Here is a 16,566-nt window from a genome sequence, read left to right on the forward strand (position 1 = left end):
ATGAGATCAATCCCTCATGAAGATAGTATAGCATTTCTGGTACCTCCACATCATGGACTTGATTCTCTAGAAGATGGAATGGAACACAAAAGGTGCTGTTTGTAGAAACCTATAAACTTCTGACATTTCAGAGTACACACCCAATGAAGAGATGGAGCTGGTGTTGTTTACCCAAGATGAGTTGAATGGCCTTGTTAGAGATCCAGCCCTCTCCAAAGTAAAATTGAACTTCTTGCTTTGAGACTGAATCAGTAACACTTGGTTAAAAAGAATGCCAGAGTTTCTGACTATCAGAAAAGAAATGAAGTTCTGGCAACATTCTTTATATTAAGCAGTCTGCTCTGGTACTGCTGTGATATCAGTGGAATTTTAGAGAATTGTCACAAGTACACATTAAATCTGAATGGCACCCCTTCAACTCCTCACAGTGAAGTTTGAAAGGTGTTCTCTTGTGCAGTAGAAACTTAAAGCCATTCATCCCTATTGCCCAATCTTTTCATTTAAACACGAGGACACTACTTGAAGTAATATCTACAGCACTCATCAGTGGAATATTTGTGGTGACCTCAAAATTATTGGTATGTTAATTGACATGCAAGGAGGATTCACAAAATATTGTTGTTTCCTATGCCTGTGGGATAGTCATTCTATCACAAACCATTACATCAGATGTGGCTAACCTCAAAGAATTACATATGAGTAGCGTGCATTATGTTCCATTAGTGGATCCAGTGAAGATTTTCATTCCGCCTTTTTATATTAAACCTGGCTTAATGAAGTGTTTTGTGAAAGCAGTGTGTAAGGTGAATTTGAGAGTAATGTGAATTCGATAAATTCATGTTACTCTCAAATTTCTCACATTAAGTAATGTGAATCCATTGAATTGACAGGAATTAGTGAGAAATTTTCCAAGATCAATGCAGTGAAAGTTAATGAGGGAACCTTTGTGGCCCTCAAAATTAGAGAGCTTCTGCAGGATGAAAGCTTTGAAAAATTTCTTAATGTATTAGAACAAAAAGCATGGGAGGCTTTCAAATGGCTTTGTGGAAGCTTTTTGTGTAATCACAGGTCTCCCACATATGAAGGTTCAGGAACTGTTCAGTGCATATAATGAAATGGGATGTCTTATGTTACTGAAACTTCATATCTTGATTTAGACTTTGTTCCCAAAAACCATGGTATGGTGAATGATAAGTGGAGGGAGGGATCGATATCGTACCACACCATTCCAGATAATAAGTACCAAACAAAATCATCTGTACAATATTTTTAAATTGTACATATCCTCTTTACCATAGCGTACTATATTATTTTAGCTACACATTTAAAGTATAAAAGTGATAAAAAACGTAATTGTAACCAGTCTCGTGTTTTGTAATGAAATTGTAATTAACTTGTAGTGATACAAACTTGGTAGTAGTACTACCAAGTTTGGTTCTACCAAAACTTCCAATACTTGCGCATACTACCACTATAATAGTCTTAGATCGGGACAAGCTAGTACAGAACTCACAATTCATGAAACCCACTGAAACCCACAATCACACTCCTTTAATTGACTCCGCTATCACCATTATAAGACTTAAAACCAGCCACAAAATTCTTCAATATGAAGCCCACATTATCGAATGGTTTTGACACAATACTAATCTCAACATCCTAAACGCAAAACTTCCCTTTCACCTTTCCTTGGCTTGGAATCTCTCACATTTGAGATTCCTACGTGTTCCAAAGCGCATCACGAGAGTATAGAAAATTCCTTAAAATACAGCACGCGTTACTTCTCACTTAACACCGCGAACGGAAGACTGTCGAAAGTCTGTCGTCACGACTATTGGCATTATCAATTCCTTCATGTTCCAGATCAACTACTTTCTACTTTATGACAACCAGCGACGGAATAGTGCACTTCTGCTTCCTTGCGCTTATTTTAAAATTCTGTTAAATTAAATCTCATCCCACCTTAATGCATTAACTTAACCATTCCACTTATATTTAGCCATCAGTCTTTTCATAAAACCATTGCAGATTATATTCAAGGTGAGTACTGCACTTTAAGCATTTTGCTATTTTTATATTAGTCTATTATCACGGTACTATAAGAATTCTATAACTTTATACTTGTATTGATGTTATTAGCAATATATTACAAAAACTACACATGCTGGAAAAAAACAGAACAAATTTGAAATCAGCGTGCAAAGCTGGTTTGAAAAAGATAAATAAAAGAAAAGAAAGAAAAGATAAATTATCTAACAACATTGACTGGTGCTTTTGGTGACCATCGTTAAACAAATATTGACAGCTGAGGAGAAAATCGTTAACTTTCATAGGGGTGGTAGTAAAACAACAGACACCATCTACTTAGAAAATAAATTACAATTCTTGTGAGAAAATGGAAACAAGATAACAAGAGGAAGTAGAGCTTGATGTGTAAACTGTGACTTCAGTTCTCAGTTGAAGCACCAATTTCCTATCCATTAACAAGAAAGTAATTAATTCCAATAATGAGCCCTCAATGGAATAATCTTTCTGATGCAAATGTAAAATATCAGTAATACGTATGTATAAAATCATTTATTTCCATCCAATAAAGTACGGGCAGTACCGTGGCACACAATTTGGGAACCGCTGTATGATATATAGCAAGTCCCGACTTGCATAAGAGATACATTCCTGGACTTCTTGCGTAAGTCAAGGTTTATGTAACTTGGGAAAGACTAATAAAATATTGCTACTCTATCCCTGATATGCCAAAATTACAAAAACCACATAATATCCTCTGAAGAATGAAGAAAAAAGTTATATGTTTTTCAATTAATTAGATATATATTTTTTATATATTAGTTATATACAGGCAGTTCTCACTTTACGAGTTCCCGGGTTTCTGAGTTTTTTTCTCCCCAAGTATCAACAGAATCGAAAATATTGAACATTAATTGCAAAAAATGAATGTTAAAAATTCATAAATACCGCATTCCCAACTATGTGCGTAGCTATACAATACAGTGTACCCCGCTTTACGATATTAATCAGTTCCAGAGACACCATCATATCATTAAAATACCGTAATGTGTGTGAACCCAATAACACATTGTTTTTTGGTAATTTGTTTCAAGATCTCGAAAGTTGAAATTTTCGCTGTATAACTAAGCTATTTATCTCTCTAAAATGTCATTTTTAAGGTCACGAGGTGACCTTAAGGCCATATAAAAGGTCGTGAGTGTGGTTTGTAAATTGTATTAGTTACCAATTCAAATCATTAAAATGCACTACACTTTCATCGTTATTATATGTTCCATTATAAGAATCAATTTTAAACGCCTTTGGGATATTTTTCTAAAGCACATTTCTGGAGGTCACTACCATAAAACAATAAAAACAATTTGCACTTTCCAGTTTATTGGGCTTTTCTGTTACTGCAAGCAATTATAAACGGGTAGTAAACTTGATCTTCTTGCATTTGTGAAAATACCAATAGCTGGAATTGTGTGGTTTTTTACGTTATTATGGTGAAATGTGTTTCCCCTTTACTAAAATCTTCAATCGTATGAAAAACATAAATTTTCAGAATCTTCCTTGTGCAACAAACCAACGAGTGCCGAGCCAATAATGAGTGATCAACGAGTGTGCATTTAGTCGATGATGGTGAAGAATAAACATTCTTTAACATTTGTAAGTCGTAAATAATTTCTCTATTGTATAATTTGCTTGATTTTACAGGCTGAGTTTTCATTTCTTTCGATAAATCAATCATTGTTTAAACATAAACTAATTATCTAACTAATTTCATTGTTGAGAACGTAACCCCTATTTTTAACCTTATGGCTTTGGGAAATAAATTCCCGCTTTACGAGTGCATGCTAGGAACAAATTAACTCTTAAAGTTGAGAACTATCTGTATATAGAAAAATAGTTATATATTTTTAATTAGTTCAATTAAAAACTTTATCTGGGGACAGCAGTGAAGTAGCCGAAGTGGCACATAAGAAAGGGGAAAAAAAAACGCATGTTATTGTACTGTAAAAACTGATATGTAGTTCGAAGTCTTGGTTATTATAATTGACTTTGTTGGTGCCGATCCCTTCACCGCTTCTTGTATTCTGTCTTTGTCCTTTATTATTGTGTTTACTGTTGACACTGACAAGTCTAAATTTCGCACGATACTTGTTAATGTTTGACTATTTTCATACATAAATCCTTATTATTTTAATTTTCTGACCCAAATCGATTGCTTTCCTTTCCTTGGTAGATTTACTAGTACCACTGTCACTTATTCTTAGTCAGCAACATGATTACGGTCAAAATGAAATTTTATATAAAGAATTTCACAGGGTTAAGGCAGAAGCACACTATTATGAGCTCACATGCTCACATTTTACTAAAGCACATTTCTGGAAGTCACTACCATAAAACAAAGACAATTTGCAGTTTCTGGTTTACAGTAGACTGTCAAAATAATGGCACCCCAAATAATGGAATATTTGAGCTAATGGCCCATAAAAGATCGGATGTTTATATACAGCACAGATGTCTTGTAATGCCGAAAAAAGAAAATGGCCAATCACATGATTACTGTATTTTTTACTGTGATATGTGATATCAGTAAAGTAAATTCTTTACTGATATCACAGATTATGCCGCTGTTTTGCATTTATTTTAAATTAAAAAATGCCTCACTATGGCTCCTAAAGTTAATAAACCTCATACGGAGAAGAAATGAATAACAACATTAAAGCTTAGTGACAGACTTGATATAATCCAAACTATTACATTAGGGTCACCCGGAAAGTTAATTCATATACCCATGTGTAGTATTGCGTGTTCTTTGGTCAATTTGTCTGTATTGCTGGATGAAAAACCACAGTTTCTTGGGGAAAAAACTTTGCTATCTGTGCCTGAGACTGACTAACTCAGCTACGGAGTGAAAAAAGCCCATAAAAGTTCCTTGCATCATCGATGGGATTTAAACCTGGGCCTTTTCCACCCAGTTTGAGACGATACCGCGGTGCTACCCGCTTAGACTAAACTTGATACAATGAAGAAAATAGAACAGGTATAAATGGCAGAATATAACATTGGATTGTCAACATGTTTGTTTTTTGTGCAGTTAATAAAATTGCATTCTTAATCTTGCTATTTCTTATTTAGCCTCATTATTTCTGCATTAAATATATTAAAAATAAGATTTTCTTGATAACGGAAAAATCAAAATAATGGCACCTTGTGAATCCCTGAAGGTGCTGTTATTCTGAAAGTCTACTGTATTGGGCTTTTCTGTTAGTGCAAATTCATTATAAACGGGTAGTAAACTCAATCTTATTGCATTTGCAATAATTCTATGGGATTTTACGTTTTATGGTGAAATGTGTCCCCCCCTTCACTGAAATCTTTAGTCAAAAAAAAAAACATAAATAAAATATAAAAATCTTCTCTTCATTCCTATTTTTTAAGCTTGTTTACTCTGTATCTCACTTGTGCATGCCATGTTTGTCATTATTGATTGCTTATTTTTTTATTTATTTACTGTTTTAAATTTTACGATCTTTAAAAAAAAATTGAGTGCAAAAAAATTCATGTAAGTCTGAACTTATATAATTCGGGGACTTACTGTATTGATAAATTTATTTGTATAAATTATATATTATTTATATTGATAAACAATATATTAAATAAGTTACATTAAGTAACAAATTTTCAAAAAGGTTCTGTTTATTTGCATATCTGGGTGTTATTTTATTGATTTGGGTATGTTGATTCTGAATATGACCGATTATTGATTCTGAATATGACCGATTGTTGATTCTGATATGACTGATTGTTTATTCTGAATATTTTTTGCATATCATCAATGGTTGTCCAGAAATGAAAGAAAAGTAAATCTCCAGTAATACTCTGTCAGATTTATTAACAATGTTTAACTTCTGTACAGGATAGAGTATTAATGTAGATACTTGAGTATGAGTCGACCCCTAGTTTTGGACCTCGGGTAATCAGAAAATGTATTGACCTATGTACTTGTTGATATTAGATAATGTGCTTTGAAGCACATTATCTAATATCAACAAGATTGATTTTATATATTTTGGAATAGTGGAATAGATGGAGTGTGCAAAACTACCTGCCCCTAGCCATGTTCTGTGATAGGCTTGCTGTATTTGCAATAAATGAATATTTATTTTATTTATTTATTATTTGAAAAACTTTTTTTTGATAGTAAATGAAAGGAATATCTATGATATTAATCTATTTTATGAAAAATATTAATGTATTTTATAAAATCAAAGATACTATTCATCACTTACTATTAAATGATATATTAAATGATTAAGCAATTGTTTAAAAATTAAATTGTGGAATAAAAATTAGTAGTGAGTAGATATGCAGTAATCTATACATCACACCAATTCCATAGGGAAATGAGAACAAGGTGAGTTTTCCCTGGTAACATTTAAAAATTATTTTAAGTTATTAACATAAATTCTTTTTTGTATGTAGAAACCTGAAGTGACCTGTATATTTGGTGACTGAACTTTTTGATTTTGAAAAGATCCAAAATTTCTTGACTTATACTCAAGTATCTAAAGTAATATTTGTGCAAGTAAACAACAAGCTAAAAAAAAATCACAAAAAAAAAAAATATATATATAAACCCTTTTCAGGTTAACAAGAAAAAATTTCCTTAAAAATGTACATTATATAATGTCTTTGTCTCTTGCCGTCATTGTGATCCCAAACCAAGAACCTTGTATAGTCACTGATCATAGCTTCATCCCACTGTCCTTGTTACATCCTCTCCATTCACTTTATGTTCTTGTGGGATCTCTCCCCATGTTTTTCACTAACCACAAATTTGATTTCAAAAAGTTTTGGTTTCAAAAAATTTTATTAAATGACTTGAATGAACATGAACCCTCAAGGAGAGAGTTCATTCAAGTAATGGAGCTTGAGTGACATTGTGTGCCATTTTTTTCTGTAATTTTCAATGAACTTTTCAACTAGTTTATTGTAATTTTCTTTCTTAACAGTAACAAGAAAGCCATTTACTACAAAGTGAAATGACTGACAGGTATTTTGCTCAGTATCAGTCATTTTGTTGTATAGTTGTTGTACAGCCAGCATCTGCTTAACTTATGGTCTGATAATTATCCCACTTTTCACTTTTGAATCAGACAATTTTGGAAACTTAGTTTGTATATGCTTGAAGGTGTCACCTTGCAAGATCCAATTCTTTTGCAAATTGTTCACCAGTCAGTCCTAGCTTGATATGGAAGCAAGACTTTGTTCTAAGGAATTGCTTACTACTTTGTTACACCAGGCTGCAACTCAGTTCTAGCAGACCATTCTCTTCTCCTATATGCTGACATACTGCCTTACTGGCCCAGAGGTAGAGAAAGCTAGGTAACTTAGTAAAGCTACCTTACAAACCCAGAAACAATTCCCATCATCTTGAATTTCCTCACAGACATCCCACCTATATTGGTCACACTTTATCTGACTCCTAATTTCTGTAGTGTTCTTTAATAAGAACAGTGTGTGCGACAGGAATTAGTGTTTGTATATTTCCATTGTGAAGTAGCACATCTGTCTATGAAAAGACCCCAGTCTTCTGGATTGTGACTAATACCAATTTCTTCATAAAGGCCGATCAAATCAAAACAATAGCACAGGAATTCTACAACAGTGTAGAAACATGTAAGTGACATGTTTTTTTTTTTTTGTGTGTGTGTGTGGGTATAACATCTTTTTGTATGTACATGCAGGAGTGACATTTTTGTGTCACATGTGTGTTGAGTCTATTGGATCCCAGCTGCAATTCAGCTGGGATCCAATAGATTCAACTCTTTTAAATGAGATGTTAGGAGTTGTGCACTAGATTTAGTTGGACTCGAGTCCCTCACTAAGTCATCCAATTCTGCCAGTTAGAGGAATGAGAAATGTGAGACTTTACATTAATAGGTTTCTGAGGTGTAATCCCAATTATCCATTCATCAGATTGATTATCCAATTCTGAAGATTCTTCTCTGGAATGGGGTTTAGGAATTGGCAGGCCTTCATTGTGTAGTAGAGAATTACAAAAGTACGTGTATTTTGTAATTATAAAAGTAACCTTATAGTTCTTGTTTATATTTACATGAGAAACATGTAAATATGAACAAGAACTTATTATTATTATTATTATTTTTTTTTTTGGAAACATGGATTGAATTTGGTTTATTTTAAAACCATCAAGTGTTCTATTAGTTTCATCTCCCTCTTCCCCTTTGGATATTTCTGCCTATTATAATTAACAAAATTAAATTTTATGTTCTTATTATAAGATTTCTCCCATTTTTCCACATTATATAATTGTCATGAACTTATTGATATATAAGGTTTTTTTCTTTTTATTTCATGTTATACATATTGAAAAACAGTTTGAAAAGTTCTCTTAAATTATGATAGTTTAATACATAAATTTTTGGAAGATCAGTTATATAAACAAGAACTTATTATTATTATTATTTTTTTTTTGCAAACATGGATTGAATTTGGTTTATTTTAAAACCATCAAGTATACTATTAGTTTCATTTCCCTCTTCCCCTTTGGATATTTCTGTCTATTATAATTAACAAAATTAAATTTTATGTTCTTATTATAAGATTTCTCCCATTTTTACACATTATGTTTGATGTTCTGATTATCTAAAGAAAGTTCTCTTAAATTATGGTAGTTTAATACAAATTTTTGGAAGATCAGTTAAACATTTCTGTTTTCTTTTCAGGAAAGAAGGTACAAAAGCAACTTTCAAGGTTTGTGTCATATAGATGCATGATTAAAAGTTTTTATAATGATATGTTAATTAAAGAACTGTACTATATTCAGAATTACTTTTGGATTTTGATATCATACATAAAGCAGTTTTAATTTGAAGTAATTTTTATTTTTCATCATGTAGAGAAGGCCTGTCAGAGTAATAGGTAAAACTGATTATGTTAATTTGAAATGATTAATTGCAGTTAGTATTAGTTCAGATTTTGCTAACAAAGTGAATCATCCATGATTAAAATCTAGTTAAACAAATATGCAACAAATTATTAAAGGTTAAGCTGGTTCCTTTTTTCTAGACCACAGTTTTCAAACTGATCTTAATCGCATAAGATTCAACATGAAATTCTGAAGCAATTAAAAAATTTTTTTTTTTTCATTGACAGCACACTATTTGCATTTGTTAATTTTTGTGCTGTACTTTGCTAGGGATGGAAATTGGATACATGCTGCGTTCCCAGTTTTTGAAGTACTTCCCATCCCCATCACACAGCTATGTTGACTGCTATGTAGTTATAGCTATAAATATTGAGTATTTATACTTAGTCAAATTATAATTATAAATAGTGATAGTCTCATGAGTTCCAGTCTTAACCTTAGACCTTATTTGTGTTTAATGATATTTTATTATTCTCAACAGCACTGATAGGATTCTCTTCTTTCTGGATCCTTCTTGACAGTATAGTGGTTTCATCACTTGTCCATGTCCGAGACTGATTCATATTTCTCTAGGATTGATCCCTCAAATTACACGATGGTCAAAGTTAAAGTCAAAATTTAGTGGCTCTAGTCTGATATTACACACTGTACATTAAATCCTCTATAGCGAAATTGAAGATCCTTATTTTTGACACATTGTGTTGAGATTCTTTGTATAGAGACTTTTCAAGATCATCATATTTGTACTTGAACATTATTACATATGTTATTGGTTATAATCTATATCAGCATGAAAAGTTTTGTAAAAGAAATATATAATATAAATATATTTCATCCCTGTGATATTGAACAATTTTCATAACAAAAGCTATACTGTTGTGGGAGCTATCCCATTAATGATCTACTTGGATAACTTTTTACTGACTTTACTTTTTTCAGTATTTAAAATATTGGAATGGATATGTAAATTATAATCATTAAATAGATAAAATAAAAAGAAAATGGAAATACAGTACTAATCAAAATTAAAAATATCTTAAATAGTTCAGATTGATGAAACCAGGACCACTTTTTGCCAAGCTCTTCAAACACTATGTCACTCTTCAAGATGCTTGAGGATTAATGAGACTACTTATCATTTTAACCTATACTAGCCCTGGTAGTATAGGTTAAAAAATGATGCCCTTACCATCTCAATAAATGGTGTTAATTATAAATGGCATCTATATAAAAGTACATAAAACCTCCAAAAATTTATTTTATTTTTAAATTTCACTATTTAGTTCATTTTTAGTGGAAGGAGTGTAATTTATATTTCATAAATGAGAGATTTTGTAATTACAGGTAGTTCTCAACTTTATGAGTTAATTTGTTCCTAGTGCACGCTCGTAAAGCGAAAACTCGTAAAGTGGGAATTTAATCTCATAGACATATGGTCTAAAAATAGGGGTTACTTTCTCAACAATGAAATTAGTTAGCTAATTAGTTTATGTTTAAACAATGATTGATTTAACCAAAGAAATGAAAACATACCATGTAAAATCAAGCAAATTATAATAATAGAGAAATTATTTATGACTTACAAATGTTAATTAAAGAATGTTTATTCTTCATCATCATCGACTAAATGCACACTCATTATTGGCTCGCCACTTGGTTTGTTGGCAAGGAGTCGTCTTCTTCAGAAATGCTTCAAGAGGCATTTATTTCCAAGATAATCTTTGCTTTTCTTTATAAAAAATTCAGTAGATGCATAACCATTTTTTAGCGGAATGCACAAATTACAACTAACACGATTTACGTGGAGTAACAAGTTTATGAAGCTTTAAAAAAAAAAGGAATAAAGAGAAGATTCTGAAAATTTTTGTTTTTTATACAATTGAAGATTTCAGTAAAGGAGAAACACATTTCACCATAATAACGTAAAAACCCACACAATTCCAGCTATCGGTATTTTCGCAAATGCAATAACATCGAGTTTACTACCTGTTTATAATTGCTTGCAGTAACAGAAAAGCCCAATAAACTGGAAAGTGCAAATTGTTTTTATCGTTTTATGGTTGTGACTTCTAGAAATGTGCTTTAGAAAAATATCACAAAGGCATTCAAAATTGGTTCTTATAACAGAACATATGATAACGATGAAAGTGTAGTGCATTTTAGTGATTTGAATTGGTAACTAGTACAATTTGCACTATAAAAACAACCTTTTAGAGAGTTATATAGCAAAAATTTCAACTTCCGAGGTCGTGGAACGAATTACCAAAAAACAATGTGTTATTGGGTTCACATTACAATATTTTCACGATACGATGGTGTCTCTGGAACTGATTAATATTGTAAAGCGGGGTACACTGTATTGTATAGCTATGTGCGTGGTTTGAAATGCGGTATTTATGAATGTTTAACATTCATTTTTTCAATTAATGTTCATATTTTTGATTTTGTTGGTACTTGATACTTGGGAAAAAAAAAACTCTTAAACTCGTAAAGCGAGAACTGCCTGTATAAGAGGTTTGTAATTTAAAGGATTTCTATATTATTAAGCTAATGAAATTGCCCAGGCTGGCAATACATTTTGTTAATAGAGTTCTTCATTCTAAGGGAGTCCATAAGGAGTTAGTGGACATGCTCACATAACAAGGAAAAGATACAGAGACACTGCAGGTACAAAATCAACATTTTAATTAACATCAATGGTTTACATGTTTACATATGCATGCTGATATTTTATGGTGACATTGGCAAATAACCTGCATAAATATGAATGGCAGACCATCTTCTGTTCAAGTCAGTTCAATATAAGTTTTGTAGGCATATGTCATTCACAAATATTTTGGTGAAGTTAGGAAAGGTCTTTCATAACTTGACAAAAGTTTCCATTTCATACCTTTTCTACCTCAACAATGCAGAGAGTATCCAAAATTACTCCCATTTCAATCTTTATTTTTTTTCTATTTGATGGTGTTTTCAGTCTTCTCTAAGCAAATTATCAAAGTATTTACTCCATACTTAAAAAGCATCTTTTTCTTCTGTTCTGACTTGCCCATGTCATTTTAATTGCCTTAGTTATAGTTTCCCCTTTCCCTATTCTGAGATTTTAACGAAACTCCAGAACATTTTCCCCCATTTTCCTGCCACTTTTTTTCCATACCTTTCACAGAATCTCAAGGTTTTTCTTTAATTCCTTTCACACATATCTTAGCTATTTTACATTTTTCGCTATATTCTAGTAAAGATTTATTTGCCAAAAATTTAGTAATATTGCTTCCTTTTCTAATTGCCTCTTTAACTTATTGAGTCCAGCTTTCAGTAAAGTTTTCTTAAATATTTATCATTCGTCATCTAATATAATGTTAGCATTATCTGAGAGCTTTTTAGATTTTTTTTCCTTTTAAGAGTTTTTTAAACCTTTAAATTTTTTTGTTAATTAGCATTTTAAATTTTCTCAATACAAAATGATAGGCACTTCATATCTCTGATATCTTTATACCCTTCTACTTTCAACTAGCTGTTTAAGATCCTAATCTATAACAGTGTAGTCAACTGTGTTTTTTTTGTTTGTGTTATGCTTCCTTCACATAAACTTATAGCTATCTTTATGCTGAAATGTATTTGTAATTAAGAATAAACGGTTTACACCAAATTTTAGATTTTTATCATTATTGTTGGGTTTTTACTTTTTTCTCAGAATTTTTCTAAAATGTGCCTGTAGATTAAAGGAAGCAAGTTTATGTCACATTAGTGGGGGGGGGGGGCAGTTAAGTGTAACCAATGTTACACTTAAGTGGTTTTTTTTTTTACTTTCATTTTACCATCTTTCACTTCATTTATCTGTTCTTTTCAGATCTTTAATTTTAGATAAACTTCCACAAGAGTAGGTGAGAGTTTATTCCAGTGGCAAATCATTCTTTGATAGAAAATTTTAAGGTGTAATCCCCTCTGTATTTAAAGTTATAATAACTATTTCAAATCATTTTCAAATCAAATCTAAAATTAAAGATAATTTATAAAAGCCAATGCCCATCAATATTTAAATAAATAAATAGCATATTATTGTCCATTTCTGCTCCTTATGCCGGTGTTATGGAGGTCTAATGGTAAAAGTTTTGTTTAATTGCTTTATGGGTATGGAAAAATATGCTTCTAATGAAATACATTTCAGTAATTAAGTTATGCCATTAGTGTGGTAATAATTCTGATATAAACTGACATAGAGAGGGAAACTGTTGATGTGACAGATTTTAAAATAATATAAAGAAAGACAATTGTAACAACAGACATGCTTGCTGATTTATACATGCCGTTTGAATGACAGACAGATTCTGTAGAGGTGCGTGCCTTCTATAAATTTTGATGGCAGTAATTTCTGAAATTGTATGACAGATTCAAATTCAGCAGAGAAAAATGTGTATGTGGTATACACTTCTAAATATATGGAATCAATGTAGTTTGTGTATTTTGAAGGATTTTGTAAAGCAGGGCTCTGAGTGTTCCAAAAATTCTGAGCAAGCCTCCTGTATAACAAATATCAATAAATTGCATAATAGAGTATAATTTTAAAGTCTGTAACTTGAGGTTATTGTAACTTTGTTACATTAACAAATTTTAAAATATAGTATAATTTAAAGTCGGTAATGTGTTTTGTAACTCGAGTATTGAAATAATTATTATTTTAGGCCATGATTATTGCCTTTTTTTGTAAAGTAAATAAATATTTAAAACTTTTATATATATGTTATAATTTATAGAGAAAAATGTATTCTATAAATTATAATGTTTTTTGTGTGGAATTTATATATTTTTTATATTTAAAGAGGTCGGATGGAGAACTAGACATTAATAGTGATTCAGGTGATGTTAATGGTGATGATTACGAAGAAGATTTTGAGGTAAATAAAAATTATAATTTACTTATAAATAAATGTTAATAAATTACATTTACTTTATTTTTCATACATATTCTGATTTTTTTTTTTTTTTTTTGTTTTAAAAACTGAAAGCATGACAGGAATGAGAATCTGTAATACTTAGTATTACAGTATGGGTCTAAGGCTGTGAAGGCTGATTTTATGCTTTATTCTCCTAAAATGATTATCATATATAATGATGTCTTAATGTGCCTTATAAATTCTGTATCTGTTTTATACTTCGCAATGTCACCAAAACCAAGGGTGTTTATAATTTTGTTTGTAAACTGTTTTGTTACAGCCAATATTATGGGCATATAAATTATCAAGTGAAACTGAAGCCTACAGTATATGTAAACTAGTCTGCAATCAAGTCACAAAGAAGGTTAGGCAAGCTAGGGCAGATTACAAGCAGTCTCTGGAAAGGAAAGGAAAGAAAAGCAGCAAACAGCAATGTGAACACTAGAAGGAAGAGATGAATCACATGGATCTACCAGATATGAATGGTTTATCTGTTGATGATCCTGCTCAGGATGCATTCATACATGAAGGATTTTTTAGGGGCGGGGATACCAGAAATTTATCAAATTCTAATAGAGAACATTGGGTTCTCTGTTAGAATTTCTACACATTTTATGATAACTGAGGGAAAAGTGGAAGAGAATTCACTAAAGCTAAATGTTCAAAATGCACCTTGGGGAAATGGGATATATCCAGTTATATTAAGGGAGATAGTAAAGAAGGCATGCAGACCTTTAGCCATAATTCAGAGCCCACTTAGATTCAGAGAATGTCCCTGTGGACTGGAGATGTGAGAATGTATCCCCAATTTACAAAGAGGAATTGAAGGGTCACAAGGATGATTACAGGCTCATTAGCTTGACTCTTGTTCCAGGGGTAAATAATGGAGTGGATAGTTAAAGAAGCAATGCATGGATTTGTTAAGGGGTGATTATCTCTGACCAATCTGATTGGATACTATGGTTCAGTAACAAAGGAACTGGATGCAAAAAATTTCTGATATCATATGCTTAGATTTTCGAAAGGCTTTTGACACTGTTGCACATAAAAGTCTGCTGTACATATTGGTGCAGTGTGGCATTAAGAGAAAATTAATGTTATGGATAAAGGGATGGTTGAGTAAGAGAAGACAAAGACAGTTGTTATCAATGAGCACTGCTCTTCTTGGATTAACATTATTAATGGAGAGCCCATGGTTCAGTGCTGTGCCCATTGTTGTTTTCTATATTTATTAATGAAGGTATATCATGCTTAATATTTAAGTTTGCAGATAATATGAAGGTTGACAGGGTAGTTAATGACAGTAATCAGGGTATGCTAATGCAAAAGAATCTAGAAAAATTAGGCATATGAGCTTAGAAATGGCAGTTGAAGTTTAACATTGACAAATGCAATGTACTTCTTATGGGTAGCAGTAATCCCAGATTAATGTGCTAACTATGTGGTACGACACTTAGGATAGTGAAGAAAGAAAGAGACCTGGTGATAATTGCAATCAGATATAGAGTTCTCTGAGCAGTGCAGAAAGGTTGCCAGGCCAGTTCATGGAGTTTTTGTCAATGACGCATAGTTATTTTGCCAGCAGGGATAAGAAGGTGATTATCCTGTTATTTAAGGAAGTGGTTAGGCAGCATCTTGAGTTCTGTAATCAGGTCAAGAAGCTGCATTTTAGGAAGGATGTGAGTCTTTTGGAATGGGTGCAGAGAAGAGCAACAAGATTAGTGAGAGGAACAAAGCATGCTCTAGACCAGGAGTGGCTGGCTTTAGTTCTGCAAATTGCAGTGTCTGGAGACTAGGCACCTGCAAGGAGATATGAGCGAGGTGCTTATATTTAATGCTCTGAATGTATTGAGTAAGCTTACTGCTGATGGAATCCTTCCTCTTCTCAGACTATACATGAGGGGGTATAAATTCAAATTGAGGATAGATGTGTGGAAGTTTGCCTTCAGCCAGGCTCTGAATGAATTAAATTGAGTAAGCTCACTGCATATGGAATCCTTCCTCTACTTCAGAGCATATACAAAGAGATATAAATTCAGATTGAGGAAGGATGGTTGCAGGATAGATATGCAGAAGTTTGCCTTCAGCCAGCAGGTAGTTCATTGTTGGAACAAACGCCAACCAGGCTAGTTGGGTGGGTAAAGTGCCTGCCTGGCAACCCAAAGGTTGCGGGTTTGAATCCCGCCTCGGGCTTGGATCAAAGTACTGCAAAAACCTTGGGAGGTGCATTATGGCCACAGAAGCTGATACGCCAACAACTACCAAAAAAAAAAAAAAAAAAAGTTGGAACAAACTTCCATCTCTGGTGTTGTAGAAGTAGGTAGTTTGAAGAACTAGACAAACTATTAGAAACGATGGATAGGTGATATGGGAATATATATATATATTTCTTGGCTGATGCTGTATAAGCTTTCCTTTCTTCTTCCACATCATTTTTCAATACTAATATCAGCGCCACAGTTAACAATGCAACAATTAATTTTTTGTGGTGGTGGTGTATAAGCCAGTGTCACAACATATATACTCATGCATGTCCATGTACTAACTCATCCCCCCCTCCTGACAGCATGTGGGTGCACATGTGACGTCTGATTGTAATCCCCATTGGGACTATAATCAGGATTTTCACTCTTGCTAAATTACTTATTTCATATTTCAAACACTGAT

General features: G+C 32.3%; 1 protein-coding gene across 2 annotated transcripts in view; it reads left to right on the forward strand.

Moving 5' to 3' along the window:
• The window catches only part of LOC150074911 (cytoplasmic dynein 2 intermediate chain 1), a 466,509-nt gene that overhangs the window by 88,333 nt on the left and 361,610 nt on the right, over nucleotides 1-16,566 (forward strand). For both annotated transcript variants that reach the window (XM_090389329.1, XM_090389330.1), the window contains exons 5-6: nucleotides 8,766-8,793; nucleotides 13,786-13,860. In XM_090389329.1, the coding sequence (XP_090245455.1) occupies nucleotides 8,766-8,793; nucleotides 13,786-13,860 (103 nt within the window). The remainder of the gene's footprint in view (nucleotides 1-8,765; nucleotides 8,794-13,785; nucleotides 13,861-16,566) is intronic.

The sequence above is a fragment of the Mastigoproctus giganteus genome, unplaced genomic scaffold (genome assembly GCF_048544385.1).
Source record: "Mastigoproctus giganteus isolate SK-2022 unplaced genomic scaffold, ASM4854438v1 scaffold_15, whole genome shotgun sequence".
NCBI lineage: Eukaryota > Metazoa > Arthropoda > Arachnida > Uropygi > Thelyphonidae > Mastigoproctus > Mastigoproctus giganteus.